The following is a 14,751-nucleotide window of genomic DNA, read 5'->3' on the forward strand; positions in this document are numbered from 1 at the left end:
ATAATATGCACCCCTTCTCTAACTTGAGTCAAGGAGGTCTATATAACGTCCTTGGTTTGTAAACATATATACGGTAACGTCCTTTATTATTATTGTATATATAACATAATGCAAACGTGTAGCTTTTTTGTGCACTTTGCAGAAAATAAAGAAATAACAGTAATAACGTCAGTGAAAAATAAATATTAAGTTAATTGCCTTTCACATATTTATCATTTAGAAAATTTTGCTTAGAAAATATTTTTCATTTTTAACCTCATATATAGTACGCACTAGGGATTTTGACCCTTAAATTTTGGGAAAAAAGTGCGGATTATACTTGAGGATTTACGGTATGTATACAGGCATGTATGTATGTATGACTTTAGGCAAAGGCATGGTCATGTGGTGAAGCAGTTTGCTTCCCAACCATGTTATTTCAAGTCCAGTGCCGTGCATGGCATCTTGGGTAATTGTCTTCTACTATAGCCTCAGGCCAACCAAAGCCTTGAGAGCGGATTTGATAGACAGAAACTGAAAGAAGAACATTGCACACGTGTGTGTATTTGTGTGTTAGTTTACATTTCACTCACATCTGTGAAATTTGTGACACAATGTGCTGGTGGTGATGGTGTCAGTTTCTTTTCAACAAATCATCCATTTGCTTCACACCTTCAAAACCGAATGGAATAAGACATCACTTGTTGGAGAAACAGATAGGTGCTAGTGACAGGAAGAGCATCAAACTGAAATAGTCATCTAACCTGTACAAGTATGGAAAAACAGACGTAAAAAAAAAAACAATATGCATGCAGATAGACATAGTTGAAAATATGAAATTTGTGACATTCATAGAGCAAGGGAAACAACTCACAATTATTAAACTGAGCTAATCTTTTAAAAATAGAGATAAAGAATTTAAATGTCTGACCCTTATACTGTTCACATGTATGTGTCGTAGTTTTTGCTCAGATCTGTGTTGCAGATATTTCTTTCAAAAACATTACATTTTTCTTATGCTTTGTATCTGCTTCAGTCATTAGCTTGTAGGCGGTTATGCTGAGACCTTCAAGAATTTTAGTTGCAAAAAATCTTTGCCAGTACTTTTTTTTTTAAAGCCTGGTACTTATTCTATCATCCTCTTTTGATGAACTGCTAAGTTATGGAAATGGGAACATAAACACAGCAACACCGGCTGTCAAGTGATGGTAGGGAACAAACAGACATAAGCACATACACATATATACAATGGGCTTGTTTCTGTTTTGTTGTTTACCAAATCCACTCACAAGGCTTTGGTAGGCACATGCCTAAAGTTCCACACAATGGAACTGAACCCAGAACTATGTGGTTGGAATGCAAACTTCTTACCACATAACCATGCCTAAAATACTTATTCAGAAATGTGTCTATTTATTGTGCTTGCTAGGGGATTTCTTGAGCTTTTAAAATCAACCATTGTTGTTTTCACCACCACTTGCACAAGTTACCAAGGGTGGAGTAACTTATTTAAGCCTTTCACTCTCAGTGGTACATTAGTCATTGGTGACTTTGTTCCCATATTCTCAACTCTGGGCTCTCCCTTCCTCTCCCAGGTTTTGTTGGGTTTTAATTCTCATCAATGCTTCTGTATCTTTATTTTGTTCAAGATAGAGGGGTTAGCCCTATGCAAACCCACCTTTACGTCTGGGAAGTGGTAGTTCATATTGGTCAGGCCTCTGTCCTTTACCTGCCCAACATGAGAGAAGCTTGTGCTCAGCTGGCATAGCTCAGGGTCATTAGGGCTTACAAGCCACCACATCATAACGAGCACTGGACTTTGCAGTGAAAGAATGGATTAAGTATCTCTCCAAAAAGTTTGCCACTGCTTTTAGATGAGTGATCAACTATGATAGTACCCATATTATTATCAGAATTGTAGGGACAGACAATTACTACAGTACCAATACATTCAGAATTATAGACAAATATATAAATGGTTAAGTCATATTTATATGCATTCAATCTTGCTGTTAAATTAGACACCCAATTAGAGAGAGAGAGAGAGAGAGAGTTATAGCCTGGTAGACAAAATGCAGTTCAGCTTTGTTTGAGGAAGAGTCACTATTGATGTTATTTTCATAGTCAGGCAACTGCAAGAGAATTACTTAGCTAAGAATAAACCATAATATGTGGCATTCGTTGATCTAGAGAAAGCTTTTGATAGAATGCCTCTCTGTGTAAATATGGTGGACTCTGAGGAAGCTAGGGGTAGATGAGTGGCTGGTGAAAGGCTGTACAAAGACACTGTCAGTAAGGTGAGAGTTAACCATGAGTACAGCAAAGAATTTTGTGTACAGGTAAGGGTTCATCAAGACTCAGTCCTTAGTCCCTTCCTTTTCATCATTGTCCTCCAGGCCATAACAGAAGAATTGAAGGCCAGCAGCCTCTGAGAATTACTATATGCTGATGATCTTGCCCTATAGCAGATTCTATATCAGAATTAGGCAAGAAATTCCAGGTAGGGTAGCAAAACCTGGAATTTAAGTGCCCCAAGGTTAACTTAAAAAAGGCTAAGCTCCTAGTAAGCAAGAAAACTGACAGGACCCTACCCTCCTCAAGTAGGTAGCTCTGTTCAATTTGTAAGAAAGGTGTACGCAGGAACTCCATACAGTGTACCAAGTGTAAACTATAGACACACAAGAGGTGCAGTTGATTAATTAGGAAGGTTAAGGTAGGGGTACTTCTTGTGGTACCAGTTCCAAATATGTGAATTCTGAATTCAAACCCTGCCTCCTAGCTTCAGAAAAAGAAAGAGAAATCATTGACGCTTCTGTCAATAATTCTGAGCATGAGAAATTTTACAAACAATTGGAAAACCAATGGAAATACAATTTTCCTTGGTTCGAAAGATCAATTACAGTGCAACAGTGATTAGTAAATAAGGAATTGTTGATAAAGTATATAAGGCAAAGGGTTAGCAGAAAAGTTTGCACGTGGTGTTTCTCTCAGCTTTTTATTTAAACATTCTTATTTATTACAAGTCTTGGAAACTTAGATTTTATTTAACTTAAAAACTCTTTCCAAATAATGACTTGAACCTTTTCCTTAAAGAGCTGAAATTTAAACTGTTTTTGTGTGTGTGTGTGTGAGTTACAAGTTTGTTCTGGTAACATAAAAATCTGGAGTTCTGGAGCTGATGAACTCTTTGAATGCACTTTCAACATCGGTTTGAATTTTGAGCTCTTTCTCTCACAAGAAACCATCAAGGTGCTTGAAAAAGAGATAGTCAGTAGGAGAAAGGTCTGGGTAATAAGCTGGGTGGGGAAGAACTTCGTAACCAAGTTCCCTTGACTTCTGGAGTGTCATTAGTGAAGCCTGTGATCAAGCATTGTCATGTGTGTGTTTCTATTTTCCTTTTTTTCATCATGCAGATCATAAAAATTGTTGGTGAAAGAATAGTATAGCATATTCCACTCTAACAGTGATGTGGAAGAAAATACTCAGAATACAGATCTGTTGCTTAATTATGCAATATATATATATCATCGTCATCATCGTTTAACATCCACTTTCCATGTTGGCATGGGTTGGATGATTTGACTGAGGACTGGTAAGCCAGAAGGCTGCACCAGGCTCCAATCTGATCTAACAAGGTTTCTACAGTTGGATGCCCTTCCTAATGCTAACCACTCCGAGAGTGTAGTGGGTGCTTTTTACATGCCACCAGTGCAAGGGCCACTCAGGTAGCACTGGCATCGACCTATATATATATTATATAGTTTAATTAAACAAGTTGTCTGAAATATAACCATACTCTTTATACTAATAAAATTCAACTTTTGATAAATTATATATGCTATGTCCTGAGTTCATATCTGGTCTAGGTTAATGGTCAAAACTGAGGGTTTTATACTTAAATCAGAAACAATTATTTTCTTGTGACCCATTTTATATTCTGCTGTTTTTTAAATCTGAACAAAGTCAACTTTGCTCTACTATCCTAAAGGCTGACATATCAATAAAATAAGCCCATTTCAAATACTGGAGTCTGTCTAAATGGTTTCGGTACCCATCTAGCTAAATCTGAGGGCTATGTGACTATGTAAGGAATCAGTAATGTAAGGTATTACATGTCCAAGTTAAATATTGCTTTCTGAACATTAATCTTTTTAATGCCAACCAATTTAAGATCAGCACCACTTCAGTTCTATAATACAAACTTTCTTTTAATGTGAAGTAAATTAAAAGTTTCCATCTTAACCTATGTTCCAAACAGCAGCTTAACAATAACAAAGTTATTTTCAAACTTAATTGGAACAAAGACAGCATATTTCAATAAAAATATATGGTTATGACTTTTAAAAAAAAAAAAATAATAATCTGTGTTTCAGGAAGGATTAAGGATCAGCATTATGAAGAAACTTGACGTTCTCCGTGATGCAAAGCAAAGTGTGGAAAGAGAAATCCTGGAAATCAACAGTTTGGGTGAAAAGGTTTGTTTATTTTACTTTCAAACTTTTTTTTTATGACTAAATTACCATAAGAAATTTCTGAATGTGTTTGGAACCAACTAATTTCGATGATATTCTTTCTGATTATATTAAGTGACTTCCTTTGTGTCTGTGTGTGTGTGATAAACACCAGCTTATAACATTTGTTGGGAACAAATTATATCATATCGGTGGTGCTTCCTTTCAAAAACCAAATGTGCTTGGCCAGAGTTATAGTGTTGGGTCTCTCCAAGATGTTGGAGGACTTGTGGTTGTTAAAGCAGGTTCTGAAGGGGCCTTCAGTTGCCCCCACATACTTTTGCACGGTTAGTTGCCCGTTTGGTCCTATGGTTGTTACATCTGCTTTGCATACGACAATCTCCAGCTATCATTATCATCATTGTTTAACATCCGCCTTCCATGCTAGTATGATTCATATGTGGGTGTGTATATTTATGTTGTGTATATATATATATATATATATATATATACATACACATGATATGTATGTATCTGTGTGTGTGTGAGTATATATACATACATACATTCATTCATATATATATATATATATATATATATATATATATATATATATATATATATATATATATATACATACATACATACATACATACATACATACATACATACATACAACAACAACAATTGCTTTTCCTTTGTATTTTGCAGATTGCTAACAACTTTGATGAATCCTGCCCAAACAGCCAAGAGAAAAATAAATACAAATCTTTCCTTGAAGATCGCGAAATGGTCATAAAACTGTTATTAAAACTCTCCGTCCTTCTTGCACGTGCTGAAAACAGTGTTCAGTGTTTACCTGCTGGTGTTGAGGCAAGGAAAAAGGTAGAATCATATTTAAAGTTCTTTCTAGCATTATAAATACATACAGAGATACAGGTCTTCATATCATGATTGTCATCATCTTATCATTTTCCTTGCTGACATGGGTTAAATTATACAGTTCTATATTTAAGAGATGAGGAATTATGTACATTGTTTACATTATTTACATTTGACGGATATTTGTCCTCATCTTGTTTGTTGTTAACACAACGTTTCGGCTGATATACACTCCAGCCTTCTTCAGGTGTCTTGGGGAAATTTAAAACCTGGTATAGTGGTTAACAGCGTGGGCTACTAATCCCAAGATTCCGAGTTCGATTCCAGGCAGTGACCTTAATAATAATAATAATAATAATAATAATAATAATAATAACAACATCAAAAAATAGCTTAGGAATGAGAACCCAGGTTTGAAATTTCCCCAAGACACCTGATGAAGGCTGGAGGGCATATCAGCCGAAATGTTGTGTTGACAACAAACAAGATGAGGACCTTCTAGACTTAACTACGTGTACTGGCTGAAAATCACGTCTGTATGAGTGAATGAGTTTAAAAACATCTGGAATATTGGTGTGGGTGGGAGGGGTGTCAATTGTTTTTGTTGTTTTTTTAAATTAAAATTTTAGAAAAAAACTTTTTTCAGAAATCATAATGTCCATATTTTTCTACATAGAATCCAAAAATAGTTTTCACAAAAAAGTGAAAGAAAAAACAAGGGGGGGTTGGTGGGAGAATTTAAATTTTGAAATGCCAATTTTTATGTCAGAATCGAAATTTCTGTTAACAAAAATGTCAGAATCTGAAAAAAGTTTTAAAAAATGTAAAAGTGGGTGGGTTGCTTATTGTACGGTGCCAAAAATATGAGTGGGTTTAGTTTGGACCCCAGACTACAGTATTGTGTCTTTAAAACAGTGTAATTTGAGAGGGAGAGAGTTAGCTGCTATTTTATAATTGATTGAGTAACTACATGGAAGCTCTACTATTCAAGAATATTCTTTTGTTTCCCTTTCAGGAGCTTGCTATTGAGAAACGCGACAAGCTAAGTCGGCAGCACGAAGAAGCTAAACAACTCAAGTCAGACATTGACAGACGCCAAGAACAAATTTCTAACATCCTGAAACACTATCTTTCTGATGAGGATTTGAAGGATTACCACTATTATCTTTCAATGAAATCCCGTCTGATTATAGAATCACAAGAACTGGAAGACAAAATCTTCCTTGGACAAGAACAGCTATCAGCTTTGAAACGTAGTATTCCAAGTTCTTTCCAATCATAACCCAGACTTATCATCAACCAGTTTAACTACTACTACAACATACATACGTCTTTCATAGAATTTTTCGTTTTATTTTTAATCTTAATCTTCTCAATCACTTTTATTGCCCGAAATATCTTCTTTCAAGAGAAAATGAACTTTCTTCTTTTTTGTCTTTTTTTTCTTCTATATATATATATATATATATATATATTTCTTTCCCACAGTTTGTCACCCCACCCTCATTCCTGTAGCAACCTGAAAATTCCTGCAAGTGATCTCCTGTGTATTTTTTTTTTTTTTAATCACCTCAACCTTTATTTATTTTATTTTGATTTTTCGTGGCTTATAAATAATAAAATAATAAAAATAATCCTTTCTACTATAGGCACAAGGCCTGACATTTGGTGGGAGGGGGCCAGTCGATTAGATCGACCCCAGTACGCAACTGGTACTTAATTTATCGACCCCGAAAGGATGAAAGGCAAAGTTGACCCCAGCGGCATTTGAACTCAGAACGTTATGATAGACGAAATACTGCTAAGCATTTCGCTCAGCATGCTAACGATTCTGCCAGCTCACCGCCTTAATAATAATAATAATAACAACAACAACACACCACCACAATAAAGCAATAAATATTTGTGGGTGTGAAGTGAAAAGTGATTTTAGAAAAAAAAAATAATAATTATAATAATTATTATTCAAACCATCTTTATGTATTTATATGATTCTGTTTTTATTTATGAATTTTTTGTGACCTAAACTTGTGAGTAACTGTGACAGTTTTTTTTTTTTGTTTTTTGCATATTTTCTCTTCCCTTCCCCCAGTCCCCCACCTTGTCTCATGCACTTCAACTTTTTTTTTTTCATCCATTACATTAGCAGTGTGAAGGTGGAGGATTTTGCAAGGAAGGTCAAATTTCTTTGTGGAAATTTGTTTGCTTTACAACAATGTTCATGTCTTAATTATTATTTTAATTTATGGGATTAGCTTTGTAAAATATTCACATAATTTATGGAATTAGCTACGTATATCTTCCCTAAAAACATTAACTTAATTTTTTTAAATATTATTCTGATACAATTTTTTATTAAAATAGGTGATTAACAAAACAATTGTAAGAGTAAAAAATTTTACTGAGTGTGCAGAAACAAATAAAAACTGAAATAAAAACATCTTAAAGTTAATTTTTCTGGGGTTTTTTTTTTTTTTTAAGTGGGGGAATGGGTCATATTTTTGAACAAAAACAAAAATTACATGTCAGATTAAATAATTTATAATTCATTCAATTCAGATGAAATATTTTTTTCTGATTGTTTGAAATATTTCTGTCAGGGAGTTGTTTTTTCTCTGCAAATAAAAACAAGATTTACATGTTTCTCTGAAATTTATACCAGCTTTTTGTGTATGTTTCTATTTTCTTTTCATTCATCATGCAGATCATAAAAATCATTGATGAATGAACAAACAATATAGCTTATTCCACTCTAACAGTGATGTGGAAGAAAATACTCAGAATACAGATCTGTTGCTTAATTATACATATGTGTGTATATATATATATATATATATATATATATATATATATATATATATATATATATATATATATATATATATAATGTGTGTGTGTGTATACAATCTTTAATCTTTCAAACAAAATGTTATGGATAAACACTTGATGAAGTATATACAATCAATTAGTAAACATTAAAAGAAAAAAATTAAAGTGAATGTGATGCAGGCCATCTCTTCCAGCTTGGAATGAAATATCTTGAATCAGGTTTAGCTTGATTTGCTTAACTTGATATTTTTCAAGGAATTTAAAATGCTGGTACCCTTAAGTTTTAGTGATTTGACATTTTTTTGTTTCAATGGTATTGCTGAGAGATTTTTTTTATGCACATGTATGTGTGTGTGTGTGTGGGTGTGCTTGTGTATATGTGTGTATGTATGTAAAGCAAATTACAATAATTTCTTTGATGTGAAATGAGAAAAAAAAAACTTCTTGGTATCTATTATTGTCTCAGAATTTCCTGATATTTTTCTCCGAATCACTTTAAAAGGGATACCTTTTCAAGGGATACCTTATTGCTTTATCAGCACACAGGGAGAGGCTTTTTTTAATATTTAGTGCCTTAAAGATAAATTATGGTTTCATCTTATAACATTCAGATACTCTCTCGTTACCCGAATTACTTTGCTCTGCGTAATCTAGCAAAGAATGCTCTTTGTAAAAGGCCTTTATTTCAATAAACTAAAATATAAAAATAATTCAGTCTTGGTTTGATTAATTTTTTTTTATCCTTTCTTTCTTTCTTTTTGTGTTAACGTTTAGATATCAGCTGGTAGTTTATTTTGTTGGAATTTTTTTTTTTTTTTATCTGGGTCTGGAGGAATGGATAGTATCCATGACCTTTGCAGGCTTTTCTAGAATGGTGAGACTGATGCTATTGATGTAACCCTTTGAACAATCCAAAACCAATACTGACAGGAAAGATATGAGTAGGAAGGGAATTCAAGAGGGTTTGTGTGTTCTGGAAAAGAACTAGATACAGTGCAGGGCCTTTATGGGTGTGGGGGATATAACAAAGGCAATGAGAAGAGGGGACACAAGTGGGTCAGAAATGCCTTAGTGGAATTGGCATGAATCCAGTCAGCTCCAAAGGATGAAGGCTTATAATTACCAGTAATAACATAAAGTTATACAAGTAAGTGGAGGAGTTAAAACATTATTTTAGTGGTAATTTATTTTACAAAATTATAGCCTAGGCTAGGGTGCATCCTATACGCCATCAAATATGGTATATTCCATTCCTTCGGTAGCTTGAGTAATCTCTTCCTGAATTTATTTGCTTGTAGTATTTCATAGATAGGTAGGGTATGTAATAGGAGAAAATATATTTATCAAAATTTCAAGCCTTTACAATTGATTCAGCAACAGTAATAATAATTGCCACTTTATCAGAAGATTGAAAAATTTTAAATTAACGGTCAGAAAATATGTGCTCCTTGGATATTGTAAGTAATGCACCTAAATATTAGGGCCACACATACATTGTACAAACTGCTCAAGTGCTTTAAATGCACACACATTATTTATATATGTACATACACACACGTATATTTGCATATATATTAATTACTAGGATGGATGTACTCCAGACGACAGTACTCCTACATGGTCACATATTAATTACTGAAACCTGTTAAAAATCCCTTCTCTTGGACCCTGACTTGGCAGTGTCTTCAATACTTCCTGGTCCTTAAATGATATATATCACCAAGGATTGTTTTGATATTTCTTACACCTAGAAACTTGACCAATCTGTCTCTGAAACAAACTTGGATTTGTAAGCTGATGTTAAATGACATGTTTTTTTTTCCTGTCTGTAATGAATGGTCATCACTATACAACTCCACTGTGTGTCAAATAAATAAAGTTACAAGAAAACTTGTGAACCTACTAACTGGCATTCTGTCAGTTTCAATAACGAGGGTCCCAGCCTGCTCATGAAATTAACATGAAAGTGGCTGAGCACTCCACAGACATGCGTAGTTATCAGAGAGATTCAACATGATACAGAATGGCCCTTTGAATTACAGGTACAACTCATTTTTGCCACCTGAGTGGATTGCAGTAATTTAAAATAAAGTGCCATGCCCAAGGACACAATGCACTGCCAAGAATTGAACTCACGACCTTACTATCATGAGCCAAATACCTTAACCACTAAACCACATGCCTTCACAACTAAACCAGTAGACTAGAATGCATTAGCACAAGTCCAGGCAAGGTTGTTGTATGGAAGACCATCAGTCACCCATGCATACCAGCCCCTCTTCTCCATGCCTTGGATGTTATCCAAGGGAAAGGCAAAAGGGCCGATACAGCTTGGCACCTGTGACACTGCAACTCATTTCTACAGCTGAGTGAACTGGAACAATGTAAAATAAAGTGTCTTGCTCAAGAACATAACATGCAGCCCAGTCCAGGAATCGAACTCACTACTACTGACGTTCTAACCACTGAGCCATGAATGCATTATTTACATTAATTCTTACCTTTCTGTTCAAAACAGTACCATATTAGTCGGTCAGACTTGAAGCAAACAATATTACAAGAATCACATCAATTTTGTTTACAGCATACTTTGCAACCATGTGGTTTTAGGTTCAGTCCCATTGCTTGACACCTTGAGCAAGTGTCTTCTACTATACAACCATGCCAACAAATACTTTGTGAGTGAATTTGGTAGACAGAAACTGTTTGGAAAGCTACTCGTGTATATATGGTTAAAAAAAAAAAGGACCACATAGATGAGGTGAAAGGACAACAAAAAGGTTGTGTTAGGTTTATACTCAGGTTTATACTCCTGTAGGCGTAGGAGTGGCTGTGTGGTAAGTAGCTTGCTTACCAACCACATGGTTCCGGGTTCAGTCCCACTGCGTGACACCTTGGGCAAGTGTCTTCTACTATAGCCTTGGGCCGACCATAGCCTTGTGAGTGGATTTGGTAGATGGAAACTGAATGAATCCCGTCGTATATATGTGTGTATATATATATATATATATATATATATATATATGTTTGTGTGTCTGTGTTTGTCCCCACCTAGCATCGCTCGACAACCGATGCTGGTGTGTTTACGTCCCCATATCTTAGCGGTTCGGCAAAAAAGACCGATAGAATAAGTACTAGGCTTACAAAGAATAAGTCCTGGAGTCGATTTGCTCAACTAAAGGCGGTGCTCCAGCATGGCCGCAATCAAATGACTGAAACAAGTAAAAGAGTAAAATAGGAAAAATGGAAGAAATCTTTTACAGTTCAAGCCTACATTCTTCTATAGGAAAGGATAGATGAGGGGAGAAAAATATAAAGAGATGAACTGTTGTGTGTGTATGTGTGAAGGCACATGGGGCCTAGTGGCTGGGGTATCATGCTCACAATTGCTAAATCATGGGTTAATTCCCAGACCAAGCAATGCATTGTGTTTTGGGGCAAAACGTTTCATTTTATGTTGCTCCAGTTCTCTCAGCTGCAAATGGACTGACCTTCGGATCAGTGGGGAATGTTGGCTTGCTTGCCTAGGCAGTGGGGTAGCATTATTCAAAAGCTAAAACAATGCAAAGTGCATTGTAACCAGTGATGTGTAACATTTGATAGTCTGGTCGATCATGTGATCATGTATATATTTGTGTGAGTGTTTTGTATCTATCGGTTCCACTTGACTGGCTCCCCGTGCCGGTGGCATGTAAAAAGCATCATCCAAACGTGGTCGACGCCAGTGCCGCCTGTCTTGCTCCTGTGCCGGTGGTACGTAAAAAAGCACCCACTACACTCTGAGTGGTTGGCATTAGGAAGGGCATCCAGCTGTAGAAATCTTGCCAGATCAAATTGGAGCCTGGTGCAGCCTCCTGGCTTGCCAGTCCTCAGTCAAACCATCTAACTCATACCAGCATTGTTAACGGACGTTAAAAGATGATGTTTGTCACTCCCTCCTTGCCACCACTTGACAACCAGTGTTGGTTTTTCTTAACGTCCCTGTAGCTGAGCAATTCAGCAAAAGGAGCTGATAGAATAAGTACCGATTTAAGAAGAAAAAAAAACAACATTTGTACGGGGCAAGCTTTGTTCCACTAAAACTTTCAAGTCCAATGATTGAAGCATAAGATAGGGAATCGTGCAGAAGGAAGTGAGGAACATTGTAATGCAAGGGAGAATACTCTTATCCGTTCCCCTGACATCCCTTTCAAGTAGAATCATAACAGGACTGACTTTTCAAAGGATAACAAGAGTTAAGGTTCTTGAATATCCCCAATTTCTTTGAAGATTAAATAACAAATTATGTCGTGATTGGCGCTAAGAGATTTGGTTAGTATTTCTACTTTGGGTTCTTTTTATTGAGAGATTATAGATGCAGACGTGGTTGTGTGATTAGAAGTTTGCTTCCCAACCACATAATTCCGGGTTCAGTCCCACTGCATGACACCTTGGTTGTCTTCCACTATAACCCCTGGATGACCGAACCCTTGTGAGTGGATTTGGTCAACAGAAACTGAAAGAAGCTCGTCGGTTGTGTGTGTGTGTGTGTCCTTGTCTTGATATCATATAATAGTTGTAAATAAGTGTGTGTCCTTGTCTTGATATCATATAATAGTTGTAAATAGTTGTTATATTCTGTGAAATCATATCCGGCCATAGAGAAATATTATCTTTGCTTGGAAACAGGGAAGGGTTGGTAACAGGGAAGGTATCCAGCTATAGAAAATTTACTTCATTAAATTTCCTTCCAACCCATGCAAACATGAAAAAATGAACTTTTAAACAAAAGGAAATGAAATGACATTTACTCTACACAAAATTTCAACACATGCCATTTGGTGTTGTGTAAGAGCCTCTATACTCTTAAAAGTGGCATCACAGAAGACCTCTCTTACTCTTTTACTTGTTTCAGTCATTTGACTGCGGCCATGCTGGAGCACCGCCTTTAGACGAGCAAATCGACCCCAGGACTTATTCTTTGGAAGCCTAGTACTTATTCTATCAGTCACTTTTGCCGAACTGCTAAGTTTGGTTGTCAAGCGATGGTGGGGGACAAACACAGACACACAAGCACACATACATATATATATATATATATATATATATATATATATATATATATACGACAGGCTTCTTTCAGTTTCCATCTACCAAATCCACTCACAAGGCTTTGGTCGGCCCGAGGCTATAGTAGAAGACACTTGCCCAGGTGCCATGCAGTGGGACTGAACCCGGCACCACGTGGTTGGTAAGCAGGCTACTTACCACACAGCCACTCCTGCGCCTGTTAGAAATAGCAGACAAATCTCACTCAAATTACTAGGACCCTGTCATTCTATGTAACATTTATATTAAGTCTTTAATCCATTTTCATAAGTTTGTCTTAAATGTCCATGCTTGTTTTCAGATTTTTAGTTAGCTTTTGTTTCACACGTTCTGAAAGCTTTCCTTTTGTAAATTCCAAGTTACTCTGGTGGTTGAAAAAAAATTGGAATTGTGTATTATACATAATGCATGGATGCCTGAGAAATATGTTATGTATCACATGTAATGAATGCATAGGTCAAGCAAAGGGTTAATATCAAATATTAAAATATCACATAACAGCATATGTTATAAGGTATTTTAATATTTTCCTTTAACAAGGTGGCCGGAAGGCAGAATGATTAGCACACCAGGCAAAAAGTATCGCGGCATTTCATCCATCTTTACATTCTGATTTCAAATTCTACTTTGCATGTCACCATAGCTAGGGTTATTATGGACTTCCTGCGTCAACACAACATCAGAACCATGCTGTGGCCAGCTCTCAGCTCGGATTCAGAGACAACTGAACCAGGTGGTCCCAAAGCTAACAACTTGTGTGGAACTAGAGGCAGCTTTCTTCAGGGTGTGGGCACAGGTGCCAATGGTTTTTGTGAACCGCTTCATGCACTCCATGTACCAATGGTGTATGGCTGTTTTGAACACCCAGGGAGGGTATACACGGTATTGAACATGTCACACCCTACAATCTCGATGTGCTGGATCCGCCCACTACCAGAACACATGACAATGACCCATGGACTGTGGTCAAAGTGCATCCAAGCAATTGACTTTATTAGATTTATCAAAATTTATCTCTGACATAATGAAATTAAAACATATTTCACAGTCACACACGTCTCCCGTTGCTTTTGTGGTTCAGTGTATTTCAATTATTCACCTAACAATCAATTTGATTGATGAACATGGCTCTGGAATGGATTGCGTTCTTATATAGAAACCCCAATGGAATTTTTTTTTACTAAATGTGACACCAAACAAATAAGAATTCTCAGTTGACAAACAGAAAGAAATGAAAAAAAAAGGCATTGGAGGGGTGACGCATACCCTGCACACAGATAAATTTATATAGTGTGGTTTACAATAGGTTGCTTACCCATGCCTTTTAATTGAACTGAATTAAGCTTCTTTTTTTTTTTTGATAAGTATCACCATATAATCTGGTGAAATCAAGAAACCAACTCATAAATAAAACCCTTGAATCCATCACTGTACACTCACACATATGCACACACAGACACCCATGTTCAGTCACATATCTATGTATGTATGTACCCATGTGCCTACGAGCATAGGTACACCA

General features: G+C 36.0%; 1 protein-coding gene across 3 annotated transcripts in view; it reads left to right on the forward strand.

Moving 5' to 3' along the window:
- Nucleotides 1–7,750, forward strand: part of LOC106883358 (uncharacterized) — a 279,464-nt gene extending 271,714 nt beyond the window's left edge. For all 3 annotated transcript variants that reach the window (XM_089365289.1, XM_089365290.1, XM_089365291.1), the window contains 3 exons: nt 4,353–4,454; nt 5,142–5,315; nt 6,328–7,750. In XM_089365289.1, the coding sequence (XP_089221415.1) occupies nt 4,353–4,454; nt 5,142–5,315; nt 6,328–6,594 (543 nt within the window). In that variant the 3' untranslated portion in view covers nt 6,595–7,750. The remainder of the gene's footprint in view (nt 1–4,352; nt 4,455–5,141; nt 5,316–6,327) is intronic.
- The last annotated feature ends 7,001 nt before the right edge of the window (nt 7,751–14,751 follow it).

Source organism: Octopus bimaculoides, chromosome Z, assembly GCF_046866305.1.
Source record: "Octopus bimaculoides isolate indiv1 chromosome Z, ASM4686630v1, whole genome shotgun sequence".
NCBI lineage: Eukaryota > Metazoa > Mollusca > Cephalopoda > Octopoda > Octopodidae > Octopus > Octopus bimaculoides.